Source organism: Cryphonectria parasitica, assembly GCF_011745365.1.
Source record: "Cryphonectria parasitica EP155 unplaced genomic scaffold M406scaffold_9, whole genome shotgun sequence".
NCBI lineage: Eukaryota > Fungi > Ascomycota > Sordariomycetes > Diaporthales > Cryphonectriaceae > Cryphonectria > Cryphonectria parasitica.
In genome coordinates, this window is record NW_024468917.1 from 361,168 (window position 1) to 375,918 (window position 14,751).

The 14,751-nt window shown below is 51.1% G+C and overlaps 1 protein-coding gene across 1 annotated transcript; it reads left to right on the forward strand.

The window, feature by feature from the left end:
- Positions 1–3,220: 3,220 nt before the first annotated feature.
- On the forward strand, positions 3,221–9,934 carry M406DRAFT_334164 (uncharacterized protein; the record flags this gene model as incomplete). The annotated part of the gene is made up of 4 exons (XM_040920909.1): positions 3,221–3,513; positions 3,566–3,860; positions 3,898–9,828; positions 9,893–9,934. The coding sequence occupies 4 exons, from the start codon at positions 3,221–3,223 to the stop codon at positions 9,932–9,934; spliced, it is 6,561 nt and encodes a 2,186-aa protein (XP_040771510.1).
- Between the last annotated feature and the right edge of the window lie 4,817 nt (positions 9,935–14,751).

Sequence of the window (14,751 nt, forward strand, 5' to 3'; positions counted from 1 at the left end):
AAGTACTTAGGCATGCGTACTTGATTCTTAGAATGGTCGAGACTAAGGTACACAGCCCGATGAAAGATCCTATTCGATATGAAGAGGAGGTAGAAGAACCAGGCTAACGTATGTAACGTAGTTGACATCTCTTCAATCTCTCTACTAGGGATAGCACTACTGAGTGGGGAGGTAGATGACGCGGCTGTCTGCTACATGATACTGTTCAGGCATCACAGTATGTGTGCCCGTTCTATCGAGGCCATAGGTCCATTATAGAACTGTATCTATGACTCTGTAACTTTAGTAATCGGGGTTCCCTCAGGCATCTACTACAAAAGGCCAAGACATACAGAGAGAAAGATTGTAAATGTTGTAGCGCAAAAAGGGGTTCAAGTGATTGGACGACAGACGATATTCTTGAGTTAAGAAGATGCATACATAGTGTGCAATAAGGTTCTCTAAAACTGTTGACATGAATGACATCGAGGCTTTGTGTTGTCTTCTAAGACAGAATTGCTGACTACTCCATAGAAGAAAAATCTGACATGTTTGTTGCATCAAGGCTCAGAAAGATATGTGAGCTGAGGACTCTTTTACGGCAATCTTTATTCAACAGATTCATTGTTGATCAACAACTTCAACTAGATCTTATATCAAGTCAGATCAGAAGCTTAAGCAACGTATTTCGGCATGCAATAGTGATTTATTTTGAAAGAAGTGGAAAGGAAGAGGGTGAGGCAATATATTCAAGGCCCAAAGTGTGCAACCCCTAGGGATTCACCAGGCCTGTGAGTGCCTGGCAGCCAACTGTCCCCCACAGCTTTCTGTAGATAGGCTCAGCCACCTGGCTGGGTGGTTAGCTTCCTTTCTTCCCCCCTATTTCTTCTGTAGCGCACTCATCAATAGCTACTGTCCCATAAAGCGTCTCCAGAAACATGCAAGTGGGAAACGAACAAAGTAGAGACGGGGGACGACCAAGTCACGAGTACCAGTACAGCCCCATAAGCCCGGAGGTCCGTCAAGCTCTATATGAAAGGAGACGGAGCATCTTTTCCCGAAGAAGCTGCATAGACTTAAAACTCTCGTCAGATAATGACAGATGATTTGAGGGTAAATATGTGGAGATCGAGAGCAAGGGTCTATGATGCCCGAGCCTGCTCTACATCATAGCTCGTATTTACTAGTGTTTGGATGTGCAGATACAGCCCTGAATTCTTAGCCGACGCAGAGACAGCAAATACATTGATTCATTTTCTGCATGAAACGGTCGGATGAATAGTATTGCTCGTCTTGATATGGCCTAACATTGCGATCGGGGAGTTAGTGAGACCCGAGGCCAACAGCTCGAGTTATTGCAGTTATTCGCTACAAAGAGCGATCAGATGTAACGACAGCTTGAGCCATTGTATTCGGGATGTGTGGTCGTATAATCTCGTTTCCCAGTGATGTGAGATACTGAAGGCCCGATTGGACATGATGGGCATGTCTCGTGAACGAAGCTCGTTGGCTAAAGTAGACATCAATAGTAATGCCGCTGTCGTGGCGCCTGGCGGCCGTCACTGTGTGACGCACCGTTGTTCTATTTAAAAATGACGTCAAAGAGTCATCACATGCAAAGAGATGTAATTCGAATCCTAAGGAGAAACCATCGAAGCAACGTGATGTTCAACCATCATTCTGCTCTGTTGCATCCGTTGCCTTTCAATGTCCACTTGATCCGTGGGGATGAAAGTATATTGTTTCGCCCAGTTTTCGAAACATATGGTGACCTTTGCTGGTCCTGAAATGCCAATGGAATATCATGAGTCGTCGAGCTTGACATGTGTGTCCTTCATTGGCAAGGTAACAGGGGAACGGGGGGGGGCGAGGGTGTATGATGAAAATCAAGGACGTTGAACCCGTATCCTATGCAATTTCTCCCTACTGTAGTATAGGGCGAGATGCTCCTGACTGAAGCAAGTAGGATCCCCTAAACCTTCCCCTTCAGGGCCAGAGGTCCTTCCACACGGCCCGCACTAACCTAGTAATCCGGAGATAAATTAGTGGGTTCCTAGGGCCGTAACAGGTCGTCCCGACCCCCCCCCCCTTTTGGGGCTTAATGTAAGCTTATGTAAGGTTGCTGTACGTTTAACGACTTCACGTCATTCGACGTCGTCTTTTGTCCTCTCTATGTTGTTTTCAAGCAGCCATCCCCCACCGGATACGCACCAGCCTAGAGATCAAGCACAAGGCCGCCAGCAGCAGCAGAAAGTTCCCTCCATTGATACGATTGTCAGCAAGAAGTACGAGAATTGACAAGTTCTGACTGTGGTCAAGATGATTTCTACCATGGGCGGATTGGGGATGTCCGGAAGTCAACTCCGCCAAGGTCCACCAGTGCCAGCGTGTTTTGACACCGATCCTAGTACGGCATAGAGACATGACATGACATATTGATTCCATGGACCATGAGCTGCGACATGATACTCCACTTCTTTGCCAATGTCCAGCACGGGCCCGATTGCACAGGACCACCCAGTTCCTCGACCGCCTGTCAAGGACTGCACTCTTGCCCATCCAGTCAAGAGGGGGGAGGGGCGATGGTTGTACGGGTGCTATTTCCGGAGCAGAGGCCTACGGAAACGGGCTGGTGTTTCACGTCCTCATATTACTGCGCTCATTTCTGGTAGCACTGACCCTTCTAGCCAGGATCGCCGTCAGGATCGTGGTGACTTTGACGAGATACAGACCCGCACTGGCGAAGACAGACGCTGACACGTCGTGGCCATGACCTCTCCCAATTTCAAATCAACTGTCTTGGTGATCATGGTGATCCTCAGATTGGGAGAGCCTGCTATGAGATGTAGGAGCTCAGACCATGCGACGTTGCGCCTGAACAAGGGACTGAAGTTCAATAGACACCAGTGCTATTGGTTGTGTGGACTTACTCCTATTCGGAGGCTGTTTGGAGACTTGTCAATATCCTTCGGTCACCGACGATCTGCTGCACCGGACACACAAGTTAGTCTGACGGCGTGGAGGAGAGTCCAAGCAAGGTATGAGACGCGCAGGGTCTCTGTCGCTGGGCTCTCGCCATGCAGGAGGGCAGAGCACATCGGATTGCCGTTCTGATTTCGATACAAAGTCGCAGCATGCCTGTGATATAGCATTCGTATATATGTTCACATGAGCTCCCTCTGGAACTGTGACTCTGGTATTCGATTCGACAAACCAAAATCTATGGCGCCGAGCTCTCACCATGGCTGACCAGATAGCATATCTCCTCTTTGGAGATCAGTCAACTGACACACATGGCTTCCTCGCCAATTTATTCCGCCAAACAGACCGAGGAATCCTCGCCAACGCATTCCTTGAACAAGCTGGCCATGAGCTGAGGAAGGAAATTGAGACCTTGCCAACAATCGAGAGGTCAAAACTGCCAAGCTTTCTCAGTCTCCAGAATCTGAACGAGAGGTATCATGCTCAGAGCTTGAAGCATCCTGGAGTGGACGCTGCCCTCATATGCGTGTCTCAGCTGGCGCACTATATCGAGTAAGTGACCCAGTCACGACCATCTTAGGTATTCAGTGCTAATAGATAGCAGCTATGCTGAGAAGCACTACGAAGACTTGCTCATGCCTCACGGGCAGATGTTTCTTGGTGGGCTATGCTCTGGTATGTTCGCAGCAGCAGCTATCACATGCACACCGACTCTCTCGACCCTCGTTCCGGTCGCTGTCCAAGTTGTCTTAATGGCGTTTCGTACCGGAAACTACGTGGCCACCATGGCTGAGCGGCTGTGCTCACCCGCGGAGTATTCCGAAAGCTGGACTTACATGCTACCGGGAATGGGGGCGGACGAAACCCAGAGCACACTCGACAAGTTCAACCTAGAAAATGTAAGCACTCTCGTATTTCCTTTATCAAAGTGCTCAGGCTGACAGAAAGCAGAGGATCCCTCCTGCTAGCCAGGTCTACATCAGTGCAATCTCTGTCCCTAGTGTTGCTATCTCGGGCCCACCGAGCGTGTTGAGACTGTTATTCATGTCTGGTCACCTCTCGGTGCGACCAACGTCAATACCGGTCTATGGACCATACCACGCCACACATCTGTACTCATCCGTCAGTGTGGACAGTGTCTTGCGTCTAAAGGATGCTGCCGTCCAAGACACGTTCCACGACACCAAGCCGAGGTCTCCAATCATGTCGTGCAAGACCGGCGAATGGATGATGGAGGATGACACTATTGCACTTCTTGAGCGAATTGTTTACGAAATTCTTAATGATACTCTGGTGTTTCACAAATTCTTAGATGCTGGTGTCGAGCTGGCACATCAATTCGACAGCAAGACGATCCTCATATTACCTTTCGGACCGACACAGAATGCTGCCACGCTGGCAAATCTCTTGAAGAGCAAGACTTCAAACAACATCATCCTCAGAACCCCTCCACAGATCCCAAAGGAGAGCACAGAATCCAGCGTGGGCAATCACGGCTCGACGGGAAGATGCAAACTGGCTATTGTCGGTATGGCAGGCCGCTTCCCTGATGCCGCCAGCCACGAGAAGCTCTGGGAGTTGCTTGAGAAGGGGTTGGCTGTCCACCGTGTCGTGCCGGCCGATCGCTTCCCTGTTGCGAACCATGTCGATCCAAGCGGAAAGGCTATTAACACTAGTCACACGCCATATGGATGTTGGATTGAGAAGCCTGGGCATTTTGATCCTCGCTTCTTCAACATGTCGCCACGGGAAGCCTTTCAGACGGATCCGATGCAAAGGATGGCGTTGACAACAGCCTATGAAGCGCTGGAGATGTCAGGCTATGTGCCCAACAGGACCCCATCCACAAGACTGGACCGGATCGGAACGTTCTATGGACAGACTTCCGATGACTGGCGGGAGATTAATGCTGCGCAGGAAGTTGACACTTACTTCATCACTGGTGGCGTTCGAGCCTTTGGCCCTGGTAGGATCAATTACCATTTCGGCTTCAGCGGGCCCAGCCTCAATATCGATACTGCATGCTCGTCTAGTGCTGCTGCGATAAATGTCGCTTGCTCCTCTCTTTGGGCACGCGACTGTGACACCGCAATCGTGGGTGGCCTGTCATGCATGACAAACTCCGACATCTTCGCAGGCTTGAGCCGAGGCCAGTTCCTTTCCAAGAAAGGACCGTGTTCTACTTTCGATAATGATGCGGATGGGTACTGCAGAGGTGATGGCTGCGCATCAGTCGTCGTTAAACGGCTCGAGGATGCCGAAGCAGACCACGATCGCATCCTGGCCGTTATTCTCGGCACCGCTACAAATCACTCCGCTGATGCCATTTCCATTACACATCCCCACGGTCCCACACAGTCACTCTTGTCGACAGCAATTCTGGATCAAGCTGGCATTGATCCGCTGGATGTCGACTACGTCGAGATGCACGGTACCGGAACGCAAGCTGGTGATGGAACCGAGATGGTCTCCGTCACAAACGTGTTTGCTCCGGCAGACAGAAAACGACCTGCGGATCGGCCACTGTATCTAGGTGCAGTCAAGGCCAACGTGGGTCATGGCGAGGCTGCATCCGGAGTCACTGCTCTCGTCAAAGTCCTCATGATGCTTCAGAAGAATGCCATTCCTCCCCATGTGGGCATCAAGGGGGAGATCAACAAGACATTTCCAAGAGACCTTTCCGAGCGTAATGTCAACATCGCCTTCCACAGTACTCCATTTAGGAGACGAGACGGTAAACCTCGGCGAGTCTTCATCAACAATTTCAGCGCTGCTGGTGGCAACACTGGCTTGTTACTTGAAGATGCTCCAAGAAGACAGTCTGCCATCGAGGACCCACGAAGCCACCACGTCATCACCCTAACGGCAAAGTCGAAGTCTGCCATGATACGTAATGCCGAGAGACTGGTCACGTGGATGGCAGAGCACCCAGACACACCATTGTCCCATGTGGCTTACACCACCACTGCTCGCAAGATTCAACACTACTGGCGTATGAATGTCGCTGCTGTGGACCTCTGTGAAGCGAGAAATGCCATACAAGATCGCCTGCAACAAAATTTCTCACCTGTGCTACCGGAACAGCCTAAGGTGGCGTTTCTCTTCACCGGCCAAGGCTCCCACTATGCAGGCCTCGGCAAGGAATTTTACGCATTGCATTCGATCTTCCGTCAGTCTATCGACGAGTTCAACCGGCTGGCACAGATCCATGGCTTTCCATCCTTCATGCCGCTCATTGATGGTACTGAGCAAGACCTTACAAAGCTGTCTCCACTCGTTGTCCAGCTTGGGCTTTGCAGCTTTGAAATGGCCCTCGCCAGGTTGTGGGCGTCGTGGGGCATCAAGCCTAGCGTTGTACTCGGCCACAGCCTTGGTGAGTACGCTGCTCTTCATGCTGCGGGTGTCCTTTCTGCGAGTGATACCATCTATCTTGTTGGTGTTCGTGCCAAACTCCTCATGGAGAAGTGCAATTCATTCACACATTCCATGCTCGCCGTTCAAGGCGCTGCTGACGCTGTGAGGGAACCTCTCGGAGACCAAACCCACGAAATCACTGTGGCCTGCATCAATGGTCCTCGTGAGACCGTACTTGCTGGCGAGGCTACGAAGATATCTGAAATATCTTCTCAGCTGAGTACCGCTGGCTTCAAATGCACGCAGCTCAAGGTACCTTTCGCTTTTCACTCTAGTCAGGTTGAGCCCATCCTAGACGACTTTGAAGAGCTCGCCCAGACGGTGAACTTCCGCGCTCCCAAACTTCCTGTCGTTTCTCCTCTACTGGGCAAAGCAATTGAGACTGAGCTCATCAATCCAGCCTATCTCCGAAAGCATGCTCGTGAGGCTGTCGATTTCCTCGGCGGTCTTGTACACGCACAACAGTCCGGGGTTATTGACGAGAAGACCGTCTGGCTTGAAGTCGGACCGCATCCGATCTGCGCCAATATGGTCAAGGCTGCTTTCGGTGCGACTACCGTTGCTGTGCCCAGTGTTCGCCGCAACGAGACCTCCTACAAGACACTGAGCTCCTCTCTCTGCACGCTCCACTCAGCAGGCCTGAACATTGATTGGAATGAGTTCCACCGTGACTTCGCGGGTTCTGTTCGTATTTTGGACCTCCCCAGCTACTCCTTCGACGAGAAGAACTACTGGCTACAGTACACGGGTGACTGGTGTATCACAAAGAATCGTCGTGCTCTAGCGGCAGCTGCCGATGTTGTCACCAAGCCTTTGAGGCCTCGATTGTCCACATCTTCGGTCCAGAACGTCATTAGCGAAGAAGTCCAGGGTGACGTTGCCATCGTTGAGATCGAATCCAATTTGTCTCGTGAGGACTTGCGGCTTGTTGTCTCTGGCCACCAGGTCAACGGTGCCCCACTATGTCCTTCGAGTCTGTATGGCGATATGGCTATGACTGTGGCCGACTATGCATACAGACTGGTCCGTCCTAACGCTGATAAACTCGGCTGCAACGTTGGCCACATGGAGGTTCCAAAAACACTCATTTTTGACGATACTCTTGAGAGGCACATCCTCAGGCTCAAGGTCACGGCTGACGTCGCTACTGATAAGGCTGATTGTTCATGGTACACTATCGAAGGGGCCAGGAAGACCGAGCATGCCATCTGTCAAGTTTCCTATGGAAACACCGATGAGTGGGCCAGTGAGTTCGAGCGTGCCGACTACCTCATCAAAGGTCGCATCGACGCCCTGAGAGCAGCTGAAAAGGCTGGAAAAGCCTCAAAGATTGGGCGCGGCCTTGCCTACAAACTATTCGCTGCGCTTGTTGACTATGATCGTCGATACCGTGGCATGGAGGAGGTCATTCTTAACAGTGAGACCTGTGAAGCCACCGCCAAGGTTGTCTTCCAGACTTCCGAAAAGGACGGAAGCTACCACTTCAGCCCGTTCTGGATAGACAGCTTGTGTCACATCTCAGGCTTCATCATCAACGGCACAGATGCTGTTGACTCACGCCAGCAGGTCTTCATATCCCACGGCTGGGGCTCAATGAGATTTATTGAGACGCCCGTATCTGGCAAGGCCTACCAGACGTACATCCGCATGCAACCTGTGAAGGGCACGAAAATAATGACTGGTGATGCTTACGTTTTTGACGATGATAGACTCATCGGCATCACTGGTGATATCCGCTTTCAGTCCATTCCCCGCAAGGTTCTCAACATGCTTCTACCACCTCGTGGAGCCGCCGCCGCCGCCACTGCCGCCACTACTGCGCAGGATACTCGTGCGCCGGTCGCCCCAGCTGACAAAACGCAATCGAAGAGCGCCCATGTCAAGGCCACCAAGCACAAGAAAATGCTCACTTCTTCAAACCTCTCTCAGGTGGACAAGAAGCTCACATCCATGGTAGCCCAAGTGATGGAGATTCTTGCCAAGGAAGTTGGAGTGAGCGATGATGAGCTCGCTGACAACATTGCATTTGCGGATCTGGGCGTCGACTCGCTCATGGGCTTGACTGTCTCGGGCCGTCTTCGTGAGGATCTGGATTTGGACATCAGCTCTCATGTGTTTGTAGACTATCCAACGATTGCTGCCTTCAAGTCTCACTTACAGCAGTTTGAGAGACCCGGAGTGGCCCGAGGCTCCTCGTCATCGGACTCCATCGACTCTTATTCTGAGGCTGAGGAAACATCTGAACTGGTGGAGACCGACTCTGATGTCACCACTCCTGACAACGAGAGCAGCTCGGACGAGTATTTGAAGGCTGAGAAAGGTCACAATACCGATCTCCAGACAATCGTGCGAGAAGCCATTGCTTCGGAAATGGGCGTCGACGTCGAGGAGATTATTGCAGCCCCAAATTTGGCGGACCTTGGGATGGACTCTCTAATGAGTCTGAGTATTTTGGGAATTTTACGGGAGAGGACAGGTCTCAACATCCCATCTGACCTCTTCATCTTGAACCCATCGCTCAAGCATGTTGAGCGAGCCCTGGGAATCTCCGACGCAGCCAAAAAGCCGGCGACAATTAAGCTTGTCTCTGCGCCGAAGCAGGTCGACTTTCAGGAGTCAAGATCTTCTTCGAGTGCTAGGGTGCTGCCTCCATCTATGGCTACAGCCAGCATTACAAAACCACCTCGCCCCAGCCACATCATCGACGACTACCCTAACCGCAAGGCTTCGTCTGTCCTCCTTCAAGGCAGTCATCGTACTGCGACCAATCACCTTTTCATGGTTCCGGACGGCAGCGGAAGCGCAACCTCCTACACGGAGATTTCCGATGTTGCACCCCACTGGGCTGTCTGGGGCCTTTTTTCACCCTTCATGAAGACACCTGAAGAGTACAAGTGTGGTGTGTATGGCATGGCTACCAAGTTCATCACGGAGATGAAGCGGCGCCAGCCCAAGGGGCCGTACAACCTAGCTGGCTGGTCTGCAGGTGGTGTCATTGCCTACGAGATTGTGGTCCAGCTGACACAGGCTGGCGAGCGTGTTGACAATCTCATCATCATCGACGCTCCTTGTCCAATCACCATCGAGCCTCTCCCAAGGAGTCTCCACGCATGGTTCGCCAGTATCGGCCTTCTCGGTGAGGGCGATGTGAAGAAGATTCCCGAATGGCTTCTACCGCACTTTGCAGCGTCAGTCACCGCACTCAGTAATTACACAGCCGAGCCGATCCCCACGGACAAGTGTCCCAATGTCATGACAATCTGGTGCGAGGACGGTGTGTGCCACCTGCCCACCGACCCAAGGCCTGATCCATACCCGACCGGGCACGCGCTCTTCCTGCTTGACAACAGAACGGACTTTGGTCCTAACCGGTGGGATGAGTATCTTGACCTTCAGAAGATGAGGATGAGACATATGCCCGGGAATCACTTCTCCATGATGCATGGCGACCAGGTGAGTTGTCTCTCGAGCTTTGATTCGTCTGCATTGCCGGTGATACTAACGTCAATCCTTACAGGCGAAGCAACTTGGTTCTTTCATACGTGAAGCTCTGCTCTAGAGTGTCTGTATCATGGGCCTCTCTTTGTGGTATGGATAGACCGTACGTATACGATGCGGAGCATGTACTTGTTGGCGTTTTTAGCTCTGTTTGTCTCTTCTTTTGCTTTCTTTTTGTCTTTGATTGAACTGTTAACCACAAGAAGCTGCATGTGTATCATTGTGAGGGCAATGTGTATCTACTATCTGCTCACATATGGGATGGGCACGGAGGAATGTTCAGAATTCCCTTTAGATTATTTGAACGGATTATCAAGTATGGATTGCGAGGTCTAATGAGGAGGTCGATGAAATTTCGTCTGAAATGATATACAATTTACACATTCAAGGCAATGTTTACTCAAGAGCATGGCCTTGTTGCCTTCCTCCAACTGCTACTATACGATGTTCTAGTATTCCAAAACAGCATGTGTCTTTCTGCATTTAAGTACACCTTGACCAATTTATTATGACTGGTAGTAAGATTCTTCTTAATTACTTGAGTCAATAGGTTTATGGTTAAGGTACTACAACGACCCTCGTGTAGCATCAGAGATGATGAAGAGAACAAAGTCGAATCATAGCTATTGGTTCTGATCATCTTCGCTTTACCATCTTCACAAATTGGATCAAGTTCCTCTCAAGCATTCAATTTACAATGACAGACAACGCCACCAAAGACGCGACAGGTCTCAATTTTCGCCGCCTCTCAGAATTTGAAGACGTTTGATGATTATCAAAAACGATAACTTGCTTACACGCGTGTACGACATGCTTAAAAATATAAGGGAAACAAGAAGACAGCATTTTGAGGTTCTACCCACGGACTCACACGCCAGCCACGTTAACGAGTGTAGCGCTAAATAAAGTAAAGCCTCTGCTGCTGATCTGGCGTAGACCCACTTGTTTAGACATATCGCTGGATGCTCCCTTCCGGAAGCCATCCGGTGAAGGTCTACCACTCAAGTTCAGGTCTCCGCTCGAATCTACGAGAACATCTAGGGATACCTTGAGTCAGGTAAACTGAGAGCCTGAATGAATTTACGCTAGGCACAAGGGTCCTAGTTTCTCCAAGGGGACGGAGACATATCGAGAACAAATAATAACACGATGGCTTTTCGTCTGTGCTCAGGAGCCCCGACGGCGTCAAAAGCCTCTATGGAGATAGGAGACGCCCACTAACTAGAACGAGCCAGTGTTGGCGCCACGGGAGAAAGTCTCGCACAAATTAGCGTTTCGCTGGCCACTCATAATAAGAATATAAACAGAATTGGAAGGGGCGAGGGACGGGGGATGATGCGAAAGTGTCGATCACCCACAACATACCCACATCTCACGAAATGCAACTCCCCGCATCTTTCGAATGCACAAGCTCTGCATAAGTGGAGCCAGTTCAACCTTTAGAAGTCGTGTGTGCGGCGGATCCAACCGAGCTGCAGTGTTCGTTGAATGTATGGACATGCATACATGGCAAAATCATGAGGGAAAAGGGGGGGGGGGAGGGACGATCGACTCACGCCGGGTGCCTCGAGGTAGGCCGGTCGTTGGAGAGGTCTGAAAGGCGTGCTGTCGACATTCGACCCTTGTCCAATATCGCAGGCTTGCACGGCACTTGTTCACGGGTTCAACGACACAAAGCCTGGTCAGCCACGTCGGGACATGCCATGTCTCAGCTATGGCCCGACCCATCCATGTTGAGAACGAGAAGTGTTATGTTCCAGCCGTTGTAATAGTACTACTAGGTTGTGTTCCGTTGAGCTTCTACCAATTCAGGTACCTAATGCCGAGGCTCCCCTTCTTTCAGATCGCTCGGTGTTGTGATTGGACATGTGTGCAGTCTCAGCACCTCTTGGAAGCAGTCATTAGCAGACTGGGCTGTCGAGCTTCGTTCGTGAAAGAGCTGTGGATAAAGACTTGGCGAGTTGTACTACTTCCATGACCAAAGATAGTTACTGTCTCCTTCCAATAGTCCACGTCCAGGGATTCTCCAACCAGAAGGAGGTACGTGATTTTCTAGCTTTCCATGAAACTTGCCGTGTTCCCTGCTTGGGATGCTCGATTAGGGAGCGGCATCATATGTACACCTGACGTGTATAGCCAAACTCATGTCTTAGAATCCCATTTTAGGCATCTCTTGGAGACAAAGCCTGCAGTTGGTTTATAGGTTTGTGCCACACAGAAGAAAGCCTCGACTTGCTACGCCCCCAAGACACACCGCTGGTCTTGCGCAACGGTTCCCTAGCACAGCGATCTGGAAGGAAAGACCGGGGGGTGGGGGGTGAATTCGCTGGTTACAGAAAAAGCTCCTTCCTCCCACCTTGAGAATGAAGCATATGCGCAAGTTGACTAAATGCTCCTTCCCTAAGTGGACCCTGAGGCTGCCTGCATCGCCCAAGGAAGTAGCGATGTCGTCGGATTTAAGTTTTTGTAAGGGGCGAACGCCCAGATGGCGCCCTTGTTAGTGGTGGTTGCTATACTGCGTAGGGATCTTAACAGCCCTAACCCTATACACCTTCCTAGGGAATGGGCCAACAAGTATAGCCAATGAATTCGCACTTTACACTCTCGTCAAGGTACACGAGCCCCTCTCTCGATTGTGAGACTTCTTCATCACTAACTATGCAGGCATCGCGGCCTCCCCGCTGGTAACATGCGCTTCGTCCACGCGGCACGAACGAGCGTTCCGAGGTTGGGCAACAGAGTCACGTCCCCACACCCTCGGAAGCACTTCGAAGCTCGTGTGCGTCGAACCTCCCTGGGCATGTGTATCTCTCCCCCTCTCTCTGCATAGAGATACGAGCGCCAACCCTCAGACCGTATAACCCGGCTCCTAGATCCACTTCGAGCCCCCTTTGAACAACATTTGGCCACCGTGCGTTAATTGTACCGCACCGCGAGGCGTCGGTGTCTTGGTCTTCATTTCCCTATCCTTGAGTGGGCCCGATATGTCAAAGACAAGCACATTGGTGGGCTAGTATTACGGGAGGTAGCCGCAGTGTTCTTGCGACCAGAACCATTGATGCAGGTTTCTGCTGTTCGAGGACAGAGGCGCCCTTCGGCAGATCTAAGGTGACACTCTCCGAGCAGCCTCGGGTTGGTCAGTGGCTGGGACGTTACATGTTCAGCCAAGGAAGATTCGAAAGGTGTCGCCACATTCTGGCCGACATTCGGCCTCAACCGCCGATTTTCTGCATCCATTTCCCCCGGCTCTTGTAGCCAGCCTGCTCTGGAGGACCTTGATCATACAGTAGCACGAAGACGATGAGGTCTTCGCTGCTGAAAGAGTGGAACCTGATTACAGGGACGTCTTGAGGGCGCCCAAGGCAAGTGGCCAGATGTTTCCACGGATGTGACAGGTCGGGATCTTGTAAGGTTGCCGACCATTTTCTCTATTTTCTATGGGAAATATGACCAGGTCTCGACCTCAGATCCCCATATTCACAATCCCCACGAGATTTGAACATTCGCATCCCACCCCTCCCTTTTACGGCCTGCCTGGCTAGCAGAAGCCTATCGGAGCACGGGCCCCTCTCTCTTTCGTGACCGGACAGGCCGAATTCATACGTGCTGACACGTTAGTAGACCACTTACTAGTCTGTTAGAGAGTGAGAGTCTGAGGGTTAATTGGCCACGGAGAACATCGTTCAAGAGCTATCCGCATCTCTCAACATTGGACACGAACAAGATATGACCTGGCAGCGCCCATCCTCGGTGGACAGGACCCCTAGAGCCTTCGCCGCCTCTGCTGCCTCCGCCTCGGAACGCTGATTATCCGTGAGTATGCGTGGGGCCTGTGTGTTTACTATCCTGCACCGTACGTCATTGGTCTCATGATTTAAGTCCTGCAGAATTCCGTATGATCCCAGTGGGATTGAACATATATTCAAAGCCAATGGTCCAATCTCATGGGCGGGCTATATCGGGGGACTTTTCTGCAGTGTTCCCTGTGAAGGTGGATATGCACCGTCTGGCGTCGAGATTTGCATGGACGGCGTGATCTGAGTGAGGGCCATCATTCTTCCTCGTCGTCCCACGGCTTCACGTCGTCTTACTGTGGCTGCATTACTATTTGCTGTTATCCAAAAGGGGGAAACGGGCCAAGTCGACTCATATTGCGATACGGTAGATGCGCTATGGGCTTCTCAAATCGAGACGCGTGGATCGTGTCGTGGAAGTCAGAGTGTCGGAAGTATCCACGACGTGCGATTCAATTAATGAGCCAATTGCAGAAAACAGGATCGACAAGCCCTCAAGAAAGCAGTTTGCGTTCTTCCAACCTGGCTGTCTCTTCCCCTCCATCACACGATATCATTTTGGTGGACGCATCCCCGTGGACTTCCCAGTCTCAACCCCGGGTCCTCTTCCTGTCGATCATTTCTGCCCGCGAGGCACAGACATGCCTGCTCTTAGCTTGCGGTACGGTACGGTACTGTTGCGCAAAGTTGCGACAACGGATCCCTGAGTATCGGGATGGCGAACCATGATTTAAATCCATGCACCTTGCAGAGTACGGCGGCACGGTTGAACCCTGATTGGTACTTTTCGCGATAGCACCTCTTGGTTATCCTCCCTGCATTACCCGTTTCGATGATTATTCGTGCTTCCATGTCGTACCTTTATTCTTTTCTTACACGCAAAGGGACTCTACCTATGTCAAAGACTTCTGCACATCAACTTTCCCTCAAACTCACATGTTCTTTACGCTCTGACGAACAAGGTAGTACAGCAGCACCACTTTCCTCGGCAGTGTTTCTTCCCTGGGATGAATTCATCATCTCGAAGTTGATGATTGCCCATGGATTCGATATATCTCTTCTTTCCAATAATCCCACCCCTCTC